Genomic DNA, 15584 nt, shown 5'->3' on the forward strand with positions numbered 1-15584 from the left:
GGGATCCTTACTTTCCTCGTTAGCCCAGGCAGAGAGAATGAATTGAAAATGAAAGCTTCCAGGGCTGGAGAGACGGCTCACCAGTTAAGAGCACTGGCTGCTCTTCCACCACCTATACCCTTCTCCAGGCTCCTAAAGAACTTGGTGTCACTCTCAGGGGACATTTGACACCTGTCAGCTAGGTTGTCTGTCTTATGGGGACTGGAACCATAGACACTCTGTTGTTCAGTTTACCTTATTTGGGGCTGTAGGAATTTCTTCTGCTACTATGACAAATTACCAGGAAGCCAGTGACTCGAAACAGACAGGGTTTACAGTCTTCCACTCTGGGGATGAGATGTCTTGGTGGGATATGGTTAAGGTGACAACCCTGTCTCTTCCTGAACGCTCTAGGTGAGAGGCTGATGGCTTTTCCAGCTTTAGGCACTGCCTGCATCCTTGGCTCACACCAGCATGACAGCGTTTCCTGCTCTCTCTCTCTCTCTCTCTCTCTCTCTCTCTCTCTCTCTCTCTCTCTCTCTGGTTCTATTGTTGTCCCTACCCCATCTTTCCTCCCTTCCTCTCTTCCTTCCTGTTTTTGAAACAAGTACTCACTGAGTAGCCCAGTATGGCTTCAAACTGCCATCTTGTTGCCCAGCCTCCCACGTACTGGGATTGCCACCACACCCACTTTACATGCTTCCTCTCTCCTTTGGGGATGTCTATTCTTGGTTGTCAACTTGATTTCATCTGGAATTAGTTAAAACCCAAGCAACTGAGTACCTGTGAGAAATTTTTTTTTCTTAATGAAATCATTTGAAGTGGGAAGACCCACTTTTCATAAGGATCTTTTGAGACCGGAAGATTCAACTTCAGTCTGGGCCACACCTTCTGCTGGAAGCCTTTCAAAGGACAAGGAAGAAGGAAGCTCGTTCTCCTTGTTTGCTGGAAAGTCCATCCCTTCACTGGCATTAGAGCCTACTTCTTGGGGATTCTGGTGTAGACTGAAGAGCAGCTGAGACATCAGCCTCATGGACTGAACAACTACTGGATTCTTGGACCTTCCTTTGGTAGACAGCCATTGCTGGACTAGCTGGACCACAGCCTGTAAGCCATTCTAATAAATTCCATAAACTTGTATGTGACTCCCATAGATATGTATATGAACCTGACTAAAACAGATTTTGGTACCAGAAGGGGTTCTAGAGCAACAGATATACAAGGATGAAAATTTTAAGTATCTAGAATAGGTTTTCCAATTTGCCAACACCTACAGTTACTGAAGCCTCTCCTAGAAGCTTGGGGAGCACTGAAAGCCCGTGGTGTGAACTATTTTATAAACTTAAGGAGACATGTATTTGATTATCCTGATTCACCAATTGTGAGAGACAACAGATTTGGTGACTCTGTATGTAAAACTTTTGACAAATTTTTTGGAAAAAAAGGGGCAAGGATGATGCTCGGTGGTTGCCCCTAGCACCTTTGGATGAACTGACAAAGGAAAAGAATGAGCTCTGTGATAAAATTAACCAACTTGTAGCATCTCAGAATATGGGAAGGACAAAAATGATGCTAATGAAATTGACGGGGTCTGGATGCACATAAATAGTCTAAAGGTTCCAAGTGTGCCATGGTAGAGAATCTTCTCTCTAGCAGCCACAGAGCTCAAGTTGTGGAAAATCAATCTGAAGCCCTCATAATAAGGTTGGCTACATTACAGAGAAAACTCAAGTCCATTCTTCGGAAGCTGTCAGTGGTTAAAGGAATGACATTAATTGATAAAGAAGGGGGTCCTGGAACTTGGGATGTAAATGTGTGAGAGAACCTTCCTGAAACTGAGAACTTTGAACCCTCAGATTCTCAAGGCTTTATCTCAACTGAGGAAGGAGTCTCTCCACCCTCCGGCAGAAGATGTGTTCCCACCTCTCTCCCCTGAAATATTGCCTTTTCCACCTTTGACTGAGGAAATTAACCCTCCATGGTCTGCTACACTGGCAGTGACATTCTCTGAAGGAGATGCCAGGCAAGACTATACTGATGTTCCTCAGGCCCACCAAAAGTTGCCTTTAGACCTATAACCAGACTTAAGGCTAAGCAGGCCTAGAAGGGACATAGAAAGTGTGGTCCATGAAGAGGTAAGCCCTACTACTGAAGAACCTAATGAATTTGCTAATTCATTCAAGCAGACGTCTGGGGAAATGTGTGGAAATGAAATTTAAGGGTGTGTGATAATGGTAGAAGGAAGATAAAAGTGAATCAGGCTGAGTTTATTGACATGGGTCCAGTGAGTGAAGATTCTAGGTTTAACATGGAAATTTGCGTATTAAAAAAAGGTGTGAAAAGTTTGTTTGAATGATTGGCTGAAGCTTTTGTTAAAAGATGGTCTACTGAAAAGGAGTTGGAGATGCCTGGTATACCTTGGTTCAGTGTTGATGAAGGGATTTTAAGGCTCAGGGAAATTGGAATCCTACAGTGGGTCTGCTGTATAAAACCTAATCCTCCACAATGGGAAGGCCCAGAAGACACGCCCCTCACTAATCCTGTGAGATGCAAACGGGTGAGAGGGCAGCAGCCCATTTGAAGAGCTTTGTTGTCGCCCTTTTCCTTGTGTCAGACCTTAGGGTTGCAGGTGCTGCTGCTCAGTTGGCTGCATTAATGCAGTGGGTCTGACTGGGCTGCAAAGTAGCAGCGGCAGCTGGCAGTACTGAATCACTAAAAGCAAGGTGATCCTCGTTATCTCCATGGGCAGCACACACAAAACAATGTCCACAGTGGCTTAGCCTGTAACAGGCAGCACACACAAAGTGATTTTTATGGTGAAATGACTCCTATGGGCCTTTGGTACTGGCTAATCAACCATGGTGTATCCAGACATGAAATAGACAAGAAGCCTACTGCATTTCCTTTTGATCTGTGCAAGTGGAAATATTCTCAAACAAATGAAAGAAAGGCTACATTGATGGCAAAAGGCAGTCTAGGCTCATGAACCAGTCTCCAGATGTGAGCCAGTCTCCAGATGTGAGCCAGTTTGCAGACCCAGAAGCTCTTGAATGAAGGAAAGCCAGGTTCCCCCAAGGAGAGATCTTGATTAAATATCTAAGAGTTTTATGTTAGCCTTTCTCCTGTCCTTCCCCAGAGGCACCTGTGGCCTTTTACAAGGGGGAAAGGAGACAATTAGATTTTCTAGGGTCTAGGGTCTATGGGATACTGGTTCTGAATTTATGCTAATTTGAGAAGACTCCAAGAAACATGGTTACATGAAGAAGTTGCCACAGTGTTTCTTGGGCTCTCTCTTAGGTCTGTCTATCTATCTATCTATCTATCTATCTATCTATCTATCTATCTATCTATCTATCTATCTATCTACCTATCCATCTGTCCATCTGTCTGTCCATCCATCCATCCATCCATCCATCCATCCATCCATCCATCTATCCATCCATCCATCCATCTATCCATCCATCCACCCACCCACCCACCCATCCATCCATCCATCCATCCATCCATCCACCCACCCATCCATCCATCCATCCATCCATCCATCCATCCATCCATCCATCCAATCTGTCTATCTATCTGTTCTATTCCTCTAGAGAACCCTGACTAGCAGACTAAAACACCTTTCTTGTCATATCACATTTTCTTTGTAATGGCTCTTGTGATTTCCCTGGACCCACCTGCATAATTCAGAATTGTCTTCCCATTTCAGGATCCTTAGTGTATTCTCAGCTATAGTGCCCCTTCTGCCAATTAAGATACATGTTACCCAGTTTTAGAAGTTAGGGTATTTTTGCCTTGGTGACTCCACATTTCTACCCTCAGGGCCTTCTGCAGTTCACACTGCACACACTTGTGCAACTTTGTACCTCAGTGTTGTATTTCCAAGGGGTGTTGGTGTATCTTTGAATGTCATGCAGGTATTTGGTCCCTCTGTCAGCTGACTTTTGCTAATTTCTGCCCTTAGCTCAAGCATTGCTTCCTCAGAGAAGCCCTGAGTCCCCAGATAAGGGGATGCTCTTGTATCTCCCTGCTCAATGCCATGCCATTCCAGAGATGCGGAGATGACCACAGCTTTCAAGGACATGTTTTCGGTGATAGTTGCAACATCTCCATGGTTGTATCTTCAGTGAGACCAAGGATTGGAGATTTTTTGCTCTTCTATTTCTGATAAAGGGCAGAAGGACCTTTGCTTTAGCTGGCCATAGATATCCTGTCCAGCTGGTGGCCTCGGCCTCTCTCTGACCTGTAACCATATCCTTTCCTCCTCTATTCCCAGCCACCTGAAGATAACTGACCACCTAACTATGTGAGGCTTTCTCTCTGCAGGTGCAACCTGCCCCCCATCTCAGGGCAGTATACCACAGATGTGGGGGAGAAGACAGATGTAGTCACTGTGAACCCCAGCATCATCATTGACAGGTCAGTGGTCCTTTTTCTAGACCTGTGCTCTTTTTTGGTGGCCATCAGTCACCTACAACCATGGGGCACTGGGAACATGGTTGGTTCTGTTGAGATGTGCCGTCTACATGAGGCATTCATTGGGTGTCAAAGATTTAATACATACAAAGGGACTTAACATATCTTATTGATTTCTACATTAATCACATGCTAAAATAATAGTATTTTTTATATTTGGTTAAATGAAATATGAAAATTATTTTTAATAACTTCCCTGATTTCTTGTTAATTCCATACACGGGGCCTGCATCATGTTTCTTTTGGGCAGTGCAGGTCTGAGAAGGTGTTACCTACAGGTGATCAAGGACACTTCAGGTGGGTTGGGGGCAGGCCATGTCCAGGTATGGGGGTGTGATCATGCAAAGATCTCAGTTCTCACTTGGCTGCCCTCTGTGGGTCTGCCTGAGAGGTCTGCAGGTGCTAGTGTGTTGAAACCCCAATGCTCACATAGTTAGCCTGGCTAGAGTGTGGGTAAGAGGGACGGGAGAAGGGGAGGAATTGCTAAATTATATCAGATACCAATAGCCAGGAGCCTTCAGAAAGCAGAGATTGCTGCAGAGGGATGGATGGTCACTGGAAAGGACATGTAGGCAGAAGCCAAGATACCAAGGAAAGGCCTAGCCAGTCCAGAAGGCTGGGTCAGATGGTCACTCCCAATCTTAGGGGAAACAGCAGGGAAGTGATGTGAGGCTCTACTACCCAGCCACAGCCTCCATGCCTTCCTTGTCTGCCCTGATCCTCTAAGTTGAGCATTGTTATCTCCCTGTAGCTCAACACTAGTTATTCAGCCCATGTTGTCTCCTTCCTTATGCCCATTAAAAAAATACCATCTTCAAGAAAAGCCATACTCCTGGGAGCCATGAGATGCCTCAGAGGGTAAAAGCTCTTGGTGCTCATTTTGACAACCTGAGTTCAATCTCCAGGGCCTGTAGTGAGTCTTTCTCTGTCCCACCAGCCAGTTCCTGAATCACTATACAGAGACTTATTATTAATTATGAAAGCTTGGCCGATAGCTTAGGTTTGTTTTTAGCCAGCTCTTATAACTTAAATTAACCCATTTCTATTGATCTATGTGCTGCCTTGAGGCTCATGGCTTGTTACCTCATCTTCTACATGTCATGCTTCCTCCTTGTCTCCTCTTGACTCTGCCCTTCTTCTTCCTAGCATCCTCTGTGCCTGGAAATCCTGCCTAGCCATTGACCATTTAGCTTTTTATTAAACCAAGCAGAGTGACACTTCTTCACAGTGTACAAAAAGATTATTCCACAACATTTCCCCCTTTTGTCTAAATAAAAAGGAAGGATTTTAACTCTAACATAGTAAAACTATGTACAATAAGAACAATTATCAGGTATTTCTAAATAGGAAGGGAAAAGTATTAGCTTTAACAAATGAAACCATATACAGTAAGAACATTTATCAAGTAAGAATTACATTTACAATGTCCAGTCCATTTGTATTTGGCAAATTTAGAGAAAATACTCCATTATTTATCCTCTCTTGATGGAGTCTAAAGTTTGGTACCTAATTAATCTTCTATTATAACTAAGGAAAATTATAACTATCTAGTCTTCAATCCATCAAAGATCCCAGAAGGATATAATATTACCTGAGTAAACAGGAAGTGCAAAGCAAGCTACTTCCAAAATGACAGAGGTCGCTGGCTGCCTGAACAGTTAGTTACCCAAGGTTCCTCTACAGAGTTACAACATTGGGGCATACATCTTCAGCCTACAGAATATCTGACAGACTTTTCTGTAAAGCAGGAATTTTGAAGGACTGACCTACCTTGTCTTGGCAAAGTTTGACAATTGCATTTTTCTGTGTGTGTGTGTGTGTGTGTGTGTGTGTGTGTGTGTGTGTGTGTGTGTTCGGCTTGTCCAGTTTGGACAGCATACTGTCAGCAGTTGAGGTAAGGACAGTTTCTTGCCCAAATGGCTAACTTTTGCCACAAAGAAAGTAAATTACAACTGGAAGTTCTTCAATGCCCATTGTCCTTTTCTGAAGTAGATTGGTGCTGCCAGGAGCAGATGTGTCTCACTGTCATGAAAAGCCTTACATTATTAAAACATCTTAAATGCCATATTCTGTAGGTCTTTGAAGTGTTTGAAGACCATCTATTTAAAATATATCTTGTTTTACTTTGAAAATATACCTAATATGACTATAAGTTTGATTATTATGAATGACTATCTACTAACCTGTATTTTTAAAATTACACATTACATTTTTAAATAAGCTGCATAAGCACAATACCCCAAACCAGAGTAGAAACATACATTCAGTATAACAAAAATAACTTTAAATTTGTATCAATATACCCAAATCCATACCAATGTAAAATATTTGAGGTTAGTTGTCTTTTTATCCTGTATTTCTATATTCCCCCTAAACAATAGCAAACATCCATAACCCATTGAATAACCAAAAGCCACCTACCCCGTCTCTTGGGAATATGGGTGTTGTGTTCTCTAGATTACTTCCTGATGTCTGTGGATGAAAACATCTTTAGGGAACCTGAGAAAATTGAGATAATGGTCAAGTCCTGGGAAAACTAGTTATAACATTTGTTGTCCAGTGTCTGTGCAATGGAAAAGCACAAGGCTTATCTGCAGTCCTGGTTAAAAGAGTCTGTGAGGCTGGACCATCTCAGCCAGCAGCCTTGAAACTGTTCTGGCTGCAGAACTCTGAGGAAATTCCAACAGAGGCACTCTGAGAGGCTGGATCAAAGGGCCACCTGCTTTCATTGGTGCCTGGTCCCCTTGCTCTGAAAACACATAAACTTTAAAAGATAACACACATACCTGCTACCTGCATTAACAAAAGTATGGACTGTGTGTTGTACACAAACCAGCCAAAGATGACTTTTTGTTTTATGTTTGAACAGGTAAAACATACACCACCTATCTTATAGTTTTTCTAGGTTTATTTCTTTATGTCTGCAGCCAGGATTTTCAGGGGGTCTCCCCCAGTCAAACCTGATCTCTATCAATCTTGAATGGATCTCTAGCCTTTCATTGTCCAATGTGGAAACAAAAGCATAACCTCTTCCCCAACTTAACGTATTCTTATATTTTTTGAAGTTAAGACATTTTAAAAATATATAAGTTGGTTTAATTTAGTAGTTTTTATAATCCAGTGTCTCTCAGCAGTTATTGTTTGCCCATCGGCAATCAAAACATTTAAAGTCCATACAACACCATACAGGATCCAGACTCCGTATTTGCATCTTTACATGGCTGTCCATTTTATGTCATTTTATTTTTTTCTTTAAAGACTTTATCTTATTATTTATTAACTGTTTTTTTCCATGACTGTCTATACCCATTTTCTTTTTTAAGCCTACTCACATTTTTTAAACTCACTGTAACTTGTTTAGAGGATTTTTCCTGTCTGGATCTGCTTTACTGCATTCTGTAACCTTTTCTGTCTGCATGAGCTAAACTTAAACCACCATACGGCTTAGCTCATGGTGCCCTGGTGGCTGGAGCCTGCAGGCAGCAGCTGGAAGATGCGTCTCTATACTGTGGCCCGCATGAGAGACTGCAGGACTAGGAAGCTGCGTTTGGCTCTGTTTTTGTGTGTTTGGAACCTTTTTTAAGCTTTCTTAGGTCTTATGTGGAAATATGTGCCCCATGTTGGGCAGTGTTTGTAGTGAATCTTTCTCTGTCCTGCCAGCCAGCTCCTAAATCATGACAGGGAGACTTATTATTAATTACGAAGCTGGGCTGATAGCTTAGGTTTGTTTTTAGCTAGCTCTTATAACTTAAATTAACCCATTTCTATTAATCTATGTACTGTCCTGGGGCTCATGGCTGTTACTTCATCTCCTACATGTCATGCTTCCTCTGCACCTCCTCATGACTCTGCCCTTCTTCTTCCCAGCATCCTCTGTGCCTGGAAATCCTGCCTAGCTATTGGCCATTAAGTTTTTTATTAAACCAATCAGAATGATACTTCTTCACAGCCTACAAAAAGATTATTGCACAATGAGGGCCCACATGATGGAAGGAGAGAACCAAATTCTGGCAGGCTGTCCTCTGACCTCCACACGCAGGCTCTGTGGCACGTGCCCCCTCCATGAATAAACAAACAAACAATAGCTATGTAAAGGTAGGAAAGGGAGGCGGAAGAGGGGAGGCTAGGCAGCCCTGTGAGCCCGGAGGGGAAGAGGGTGAAACGTGGGAGGTGAGGGGGGTGAAAGGTGGGAGGTGAGGGGGTGTGTGAGGTGAGGTGTGTGGGGGGTGTTAGGGTGAGGTGAGGGGGCAGGGGTGAGGGATGAGGTGGGGAGGCAGGGCTGTGATGATACACAGGGCTTGCTGCTGCTCACTCTGCTACCCTGCAGGTTCCACAAGCTGGAGAAGTGGCGGCGGCCCTTCTTCAGAGTGCTGCAGATGTACAAGAATGCCTCAGTGCTGCTGCCTGCGTTCTACAACGTTCGCAACACCCTCGTGTCCTTCCGGGTCAAGTACCTGCTGGATGACTTCGGGTCACAGCAGCAGGTCTACTTCTTCCACCCGCAGTACCTGTCAAGCATGTCCCGCTACTGGCTCAGCCTGGGCGTGCGCGCAAAGCGCATCAGCACTGGCCTCATCCTGGTCACGGCGGCCCTGGAGCTCTGTGAGGAGGTGCATCTGTTCGGCTTCTGGGCCTTCCCCATGAACCCCTCGGGCTTCCACATCACGCACCACTACTACGACAACGTCAAGCCCAAGCCGGGCTTCCACGCCATGCCCTCTGAGATCTTCACCTTCCTTCACCTGCATAGCCGGGGCATCCTCCATGTGCACACAGGCACCTGCAATTATGGCTGACAGACAGGCCCATCTCGGGCGTCTCAGCTCCCATCCGCTTCCCTTTGGGGTTCCCCGGCCCTGCTGTTGTTACTCCCTAAGGATTTAGGGTTTGTGTTTGGGGCCTGGGGGTGGGGGGAGTCAGGGACAGAACCCGTGCAAAGTCAGCTCTGCCCTGAGGCTCCATCCTGTGCCTCCATTTACTTGCTGAGCCACGCTCCAAGGTGAGGGGCCTCACAAGCACATTTCCACGCAGTTTCAATTTCCCAGAGAACACGAACTGTGGTGGCCGGCTTGCAGCGAAGTCAGGCCCTTCTGAGAATAGACTAGCAGGTGAGACATTCGCTCAGCAGGAGAGAGCACAGTCCAGGTCTCATTCGGACATTTGGCTGCCCAAGTTTCATACCAAGGACTCAGCCATGAATCACCATCTAGAATCTCAGGGCTCAGAGGCTAGCCCTTCTAGGGAACTAACAGTGGCCAAGTATCCTGGTCTACCTGGCTGAACTCAAAAGACTTCAGGGATGTCTAATCCAGGCCTGTGTTAGCATCACCTAGGACTCCAGTAGCTGAGAGCCGTGCCCCCTTTAAACAGTTCTTGGCCACACACAGCCTTGGTGCCTCTAGGTTCCAGCATTTAACCTTTGACAAGAAGGAAATAAACCAGACCAGCCATTTGCACTAAGATCTCCAAGCCGATGTTATCGACTCAATAAGTGCTTAGCAATTTGCTTCCTGTTCTGTCTCCCTATTTTCAGCTCCATTTTAATCAGGAGTTATTTATAAAGATCTGTTCCTCTTTATGTCCCTGAATACTGCAGAATCTTGTTAAACTGTGTTCCTGAATAGGAAATCGTCAGCTGGAAAGCTCCTTGTCACGTGAGCCTGGCGGATGGCAGCTAGCTGGGGCTTTAACACCAACATCCCTGCTGTTTCTATTGTGAAGGTGGCACACACAGGTCACATGCCTGCTGTCTTCAGACACAGGGATTCACCAGGCCCGGGGTTAGGGATCCCAGCTGTGCCTAGGCTGAGAGGTCCTTACGCCATCCACATCTGAAATTTCTTCCAGTTGCTTCCTCCTGTGTGTTTCCACCCAAAGTGTGGTGGTGCCCATGGTCACTGTTGGTGGATTGCCTTGTGGAATTGTGGATTGTGTGGGGAAGACTTTAGCTGAATGCCCTTCCTGTGTCTTTTTCCCTCCCTTTGTCTTTTTCCCTCCCCACCCTCTTCCTCTCTCCTCCTTCCTTTCTTCCCTCCCTTTAGATATTTCTAGAAAGCCTGTTGTTGGTCTGGTCTGTGTTTGGGTTGGGGATGACTCCCTGACAGAAGTGTCATCTCTGTCTTCTGCAGAGGAGCAGACAGACCACATCTGCACTTCAGCCCAGCATGCCACTCAGAGGAGCAGCTATGAGAAACCCCCACACCTGACCTCACTTTGTAGGTACCAGAACAGGCCCAGCTGAGGAGAGAGCTGGCCCTGAGGCTTCTGGCCAACTGGAACTCTCTCCTCTTACTATTTTCTGAGCCTGCTTCCTCTGGGCTCTGTCCTGCAGGTGCCTGGAGCTCATTCCACACCCCGCTGTCTGGATGCTAAGTCCCAACTGACTTTGAGGCCCTCCCAGGAGACCCCAAACCTTAGTCTGCAGGGATGTGAGGTCATGAAGCAGCTGCAGAAGCACACAGGGCAGCACACATTGGTAAACCAGGAGCCACCACACAAGGACAGATGTGCTTATGGCTTTTCTGGCTATTTCTGCCAAGGAAAGAGTTCTGAGGATGATCCAGATTAACTGAGGTTTACAGCCAAAGTCCACACCTAACTGAGTCCACTTCTTAAAACCATGGAATGTCAGAGCTAGAAGGTTTCCAAGACCTTCTGTCTCACTTAAGGAGACAGACCTAGAGTAAAGAAGAGACTTCAGTGGTCAGACTGAGTGTCTGCCGTGGACAAAGCCCAGGGAATAGGTGTACTGCAGGTGGGCAACAGCCTGGCCAGACATCAGGGTCTCCCTAGTTGAAGGTGCTTAGAACCTGCCCTAGCCAGAGCCCTCACAGGAGCTGGGGGTGGCACACCCAGATCCATCTCATGCCCATGCATGAGGGGGTTAGGACATCCTTCTGCCTTATAGTGGTACTTCTGCCTATGAATTTCAAGGCAGATTCCTCTCGTCCCTCAGTGTCAGTTTCCTGACCTCTTCAAGTAGAGGCTTAGAAAGGACTTGTGGGGTCTCTACAGTGACTGCTGAGGGACATCCGTGATGTGTGGATCTAAGCTATACATAGCATTTACTATTAAAACTGCTGTGTCATTACTCTCTCCTGTGGTAGCCTTACACTGACCACCTTCACCATCATCACAGTATCCCGTCTTCACTACAAGACCCTTCAGGTGAACAGGCTAGAATGGTACAGGTGAAGGGCTGAGGCTTAGTGACTCAAGCACTTACTTGCTTGTGGCCAAGCCTCCAAGGGAGGGTTCTGCAGCACTCTTCAGACTGCACTCCAAACCTGGGGCCCAGGAGGCAGCCTCCGCTCTCCGGCGCCTCTCTCCAGCCCTGATCTCTACTGGTGCACCATTGCCCTGGAGGAGAACTAAGGCCACCTCTACATTTTAGACCAAGGAGAGATACCCGAAAAGGGTCCATGTTAAGTAATAACATGAGTGACTTGCCCCAGAGCACATGGCCAGCTAGAGGCTCACCCAGTCTCCTGACTTTCAGACCACATGCTTTCTGCTATAGTCAGTATGTGTAACATTTATCCCAAAGAGACCTGGACATTGATTCTGGGACCTCTCTGGCCCATCGCATCACACAATGCAGACTACCAGTTAAATTAGTTTAAGGACATCAGTTCCCCATGAACCAAGCAGCTGATGTCTTCCTCTGTGCTAAATGCATTTCTGGGCTTGAAAGGTAGCAGCAGCAGCAGCAGCAGCAGCAGCAGCAAGTAGGTGACTCAGTGCTTAGGCAGGCAGAAAGGGAGGAGGCTCAAGGTCAGGCTGGCTTCTGGAACCTTCTGCTGCTGCTGCTGCTGCTGCTGCTGCTGCCACATCTCTGCCCAGACTCGGAGAAGCTTGGAACAACCCTAGATATCGCTGAGTCTGGGAAGTAAGCAGAGGCTGCAGAGCATCCTATTGACTTCAGCCATGTATTACTGCGTGCTCCTTGTTCCCGGGGATATGTGGTGGTTGAAGATGCCCTTCTGGTACTTACCATCACGTGGGTGCGCTGATGCAGAAAGAAGCCCTTCTCAAACACTCCCAGGAGCTCGCTGTGTGGAGAGCTCTCAAGACCAGGTTCCTAGTCACCAGGGAGAGGAGCAGGAGGGGAAGGAGGGAAGGACAGACAGGTCAAATCTGAATTCTGAAGGTTAGCAGCATAGATAGCCATTGCCAAAGAAGGCTCTCTGCCTTCGGTCTCATCCTGCCTGACAGCCATGTAATTATTGGATGAGGTTGGCTCCAGTCCTCATGTTCTTTCCCACTCTGTTTCCTCCTGATATGGCTCAGCCTCTCAACGTCTCTCTGCAGGTTCTCCGTCACTCATCCTCTGTGACTCTTCCTCAGGGCTTTCTTAATAGCAGCACTCCTGCTGAAACTGCATCTCCTGAGTGCCACCAATCCTTTCCGTCCTCACCCACAGGCTAGCACTCCCCAGGAACATCAGAAGCATGTCCATTGGGGCCTTCTGAGCATCTGCCTCTGCATGGCATCTCAGACTTCTCAGCCTGTCTATTCTCTACTGACGTAGGTAGAAGCGTCTGGACTCAGAGTCTCTTCCACCATTCAGTAGATTTGTGATCTTGGGGAGTCCCTGAAGCCCCTATAGGGTCTGATTTATCATCTAAAAGAGACAAGAACTTCAGGTCATTGGTGTTTCCAGGATTAAGTGACATGGTGTTGTGCAATCCTTGGCACAGTACCAGCACAGACAGAGAACCCGGGTTCTCTCTGCCCAGACATCTTCCTTCTTCACACTCTTTTTATTGGTTCCCAATTCCAGCACAAATATCCCTTGAGTTCATTCCATTCCTGTATTTGCCTTTGCCACTACCATAACTCAGACTCTTTTGAGGGATCCTCATGTATTCTGAGAACTGGCATCTTAAAATACCTTTAGTGAGGCCCATTGCTGCTGGTTCTTATATGGTCACTTCTGTAAATGATGTCAGGTTATGACTCCTGCTACATCCCCTGTGTGGAGTAGGACACACACTCTCCCCTCTGTGCTTCTGTGGCAACTAGCACTGACTTCCACTAGGATATCCTCAGAGCACTCAGCTAAGTGTCCCCAGACCCCCAGTGGATGGTTTGTGTTTTCTCCAGGGGAAAGCTTGGAACCAAGCTCGTCTTTGTGCCCCTGGCACTGACACAAAGCCGCAGAGTAGTGTTGAGAACATCCATGACTGGGTGCTTATCATCCTGGGGGCGTGTGATTGCAGCACTCAGGAATCAGAGGCAGAGTGACCAGGAGTTTGAGTCTAGTCTGGGCTACACAGCGAGTCCACCTGGGTGAGGGCCTGGCCTTCTGACTCAATCCCATGCTTCTGCCCACTTACCCCAGTTGCCTGGAACAAACATGGAAGATGGTACCCAGAAGTCATGCCTCAGCAATGAATGCTACAGCATCCCCTTTCTTATACCCATCTTTTTTCTCTGCATTTGGAAAAGGCCTGAGTTGGAACCAGTTTGGTAGAACTCAGATTTGCCTCAACTGCTCATTCTGATCAGACGGGACCCTGTTGCTCCCTCTGATGGTGTTCCCATGGTAACATAGAAATCCACCCTCAGCCACAAAGTTCACAAAGCCCTGGAGATCCTGAAAGCTCACTAAGGGAGAGAATGGTTGCTATTTCATTGACACTCACCTCACTTGCCCTGACTACTTCCCAGAATGGTCCCTTAGCCCCTAGTAGCCAAGGACTGGGGTGATGGATGGAGAATGAGTTTTGAGCCACAGAAATAGATGCTGTAAACCATATCTCAAGGCCCATTTTGCAGAAGGCAAGCCATGCATGACCTCTGCTTTAATCTTACATTCGGCTCTAGTGAGCATGGGTCTGGTTTCTAATAGATTAAGGCTGGTAGCAGGCTCTGGGTAAAGCAAGAAGTAGCAGCTAACAGTCTGCCAGCAAAGACCAAATCTACAAGGCTCAGAAGTCATCAGGTGACATGAAGCCTCCTGATGAAGGGGCAATTAGGTGTGTTGTAATAAGTCCAAGGGCAAGATAGCTCCAGGTCCCTCCATCCCAGACATACAGCTAAGGAGACAGGAAAACCTCCAAGCAGTGCTAGTCGACTGTCTTTAATAAGGCAAAGAGGCATCATACTTCAGGTTTTTTTTTCCATCCCCAGAGACTCAATATGAAAAGATCTAAGTAGAAATCTTGGTGCTTAGGACATTGTTCCTCGGGTTTCTTGAAATTCCTGTAAGTGAAGTTTTCATTTTTGGAGATAAGTGAACTCCCTTGTTTAGATTTTTCCTCTGACTTGATAATTCTCTCTTGCTACTCCCCCCACCCCCTTTCAGGGAGAGAGAGAGAGAGGGAGGGAGAGAGGGAGAGAGAGAGAGAGAGAGAGAGAGAGAGAGAGAGAGAGAGAGAGAGAGAGAGAGAGAACAGGTTCCTTTCATATTCAGCCTCAAAGAGACATTGCCCCATCCCTGTGAGTGGGGCCAGCACATCCTCTTGCTGATATATCTGCTCTGCTCATGGCTTTCTTGTCATTCAGCCAACGGTGCATCATCTGGAACCCAGCTTGGTGACTCTTGGCCTTTGTTGATTTCTCTTTACCCATCTTCTCTTTCTTGTGCAACAAACTGAACCCAGGACCTCATGCATGCTAGGTAAACGTTCTCCCACTAAGCCACACCCCAGACACTGGGTTATTTTGTGGAGTTAAGCATATGACTATTCTTCTCTGCAACTGAACCTTTTCGCTCTCTACATATATCTGCCATCTATTTTCTCATTGACCCTGGCTATACCCTGGGAAGAACCTAGGACAAATCCCAAGTCACTGGTGATGGAAGATTCCTGTTGGCCACCTACACTTTCCCAAGGTAGGAGGTGTTAGAGCAGGTGGAGGTGGCCAGTGGCTTTTTTTTTTTCTCCTATGGTGTTCTTCTACTTGCTGGGGGAAATCCTGATGATCTGGTATCTGATCCAGGCCTAACCTTTACCCTTGTCCAGTGTCTGTGTAGAAGCTTCTTTGGTGTTCATTCCAGTCTGAAGAGCAAGTCCGGTACACTAGAAGCACCGCCTGAATGGCTGTACTCAGTGGGAAGAGAGGAAGCAGATGACCACGAGGACAGTCATGAAGCCCACAGGCCTGAATGAAACAGGAGTGTA

The 15584-nt window shown here is 46.5% G+C and overlaps 1 protein-coding gene across 1 annotated transcript in view; it reads left to right on the plus strand.

The window, feature by feature from the left end:
* The window catches only part of St8sia5 (ST8 alpha-N-acetyl-neuraminide alpha-2,8-sialyltransferase 5), a 70862-nt gene extending 60938 nt beyond the window's left edge, over positions 1-9924 (plus strand). Inside the window, exons 7-8 of the mRNA XM_059246610.1 lie at positions 4306-4398; positions 8783-9924. Of these exons, the coding sequence (XP_059102593.1) occupies positions 4306-4398; positions 8783-9251 (562 nt within the window). The 3' untranslated portion in view covers positions 9252-9924. The remainder of the gene's footprint in view (positions 1-4305; positions 4399-8782) is intronic.
* Positions 9925-15584: the final 5660 nt, after the last annotated feature.

The sequence above is a fragment of the Peromyscus eremicus genome, chromosome 19, assembly GCF_949786415.1.
Source record: "Peromyscus eremicus chromosome 19, PerEre_H2_v1, whole genome shotgun sequence".
Taxonomy (NCBI): Eukaryota; Metazoa; Chordata; class Mammalia; order Rodentia; family Cricetidae; genus Peromyscus; species Peromyscus eremicus.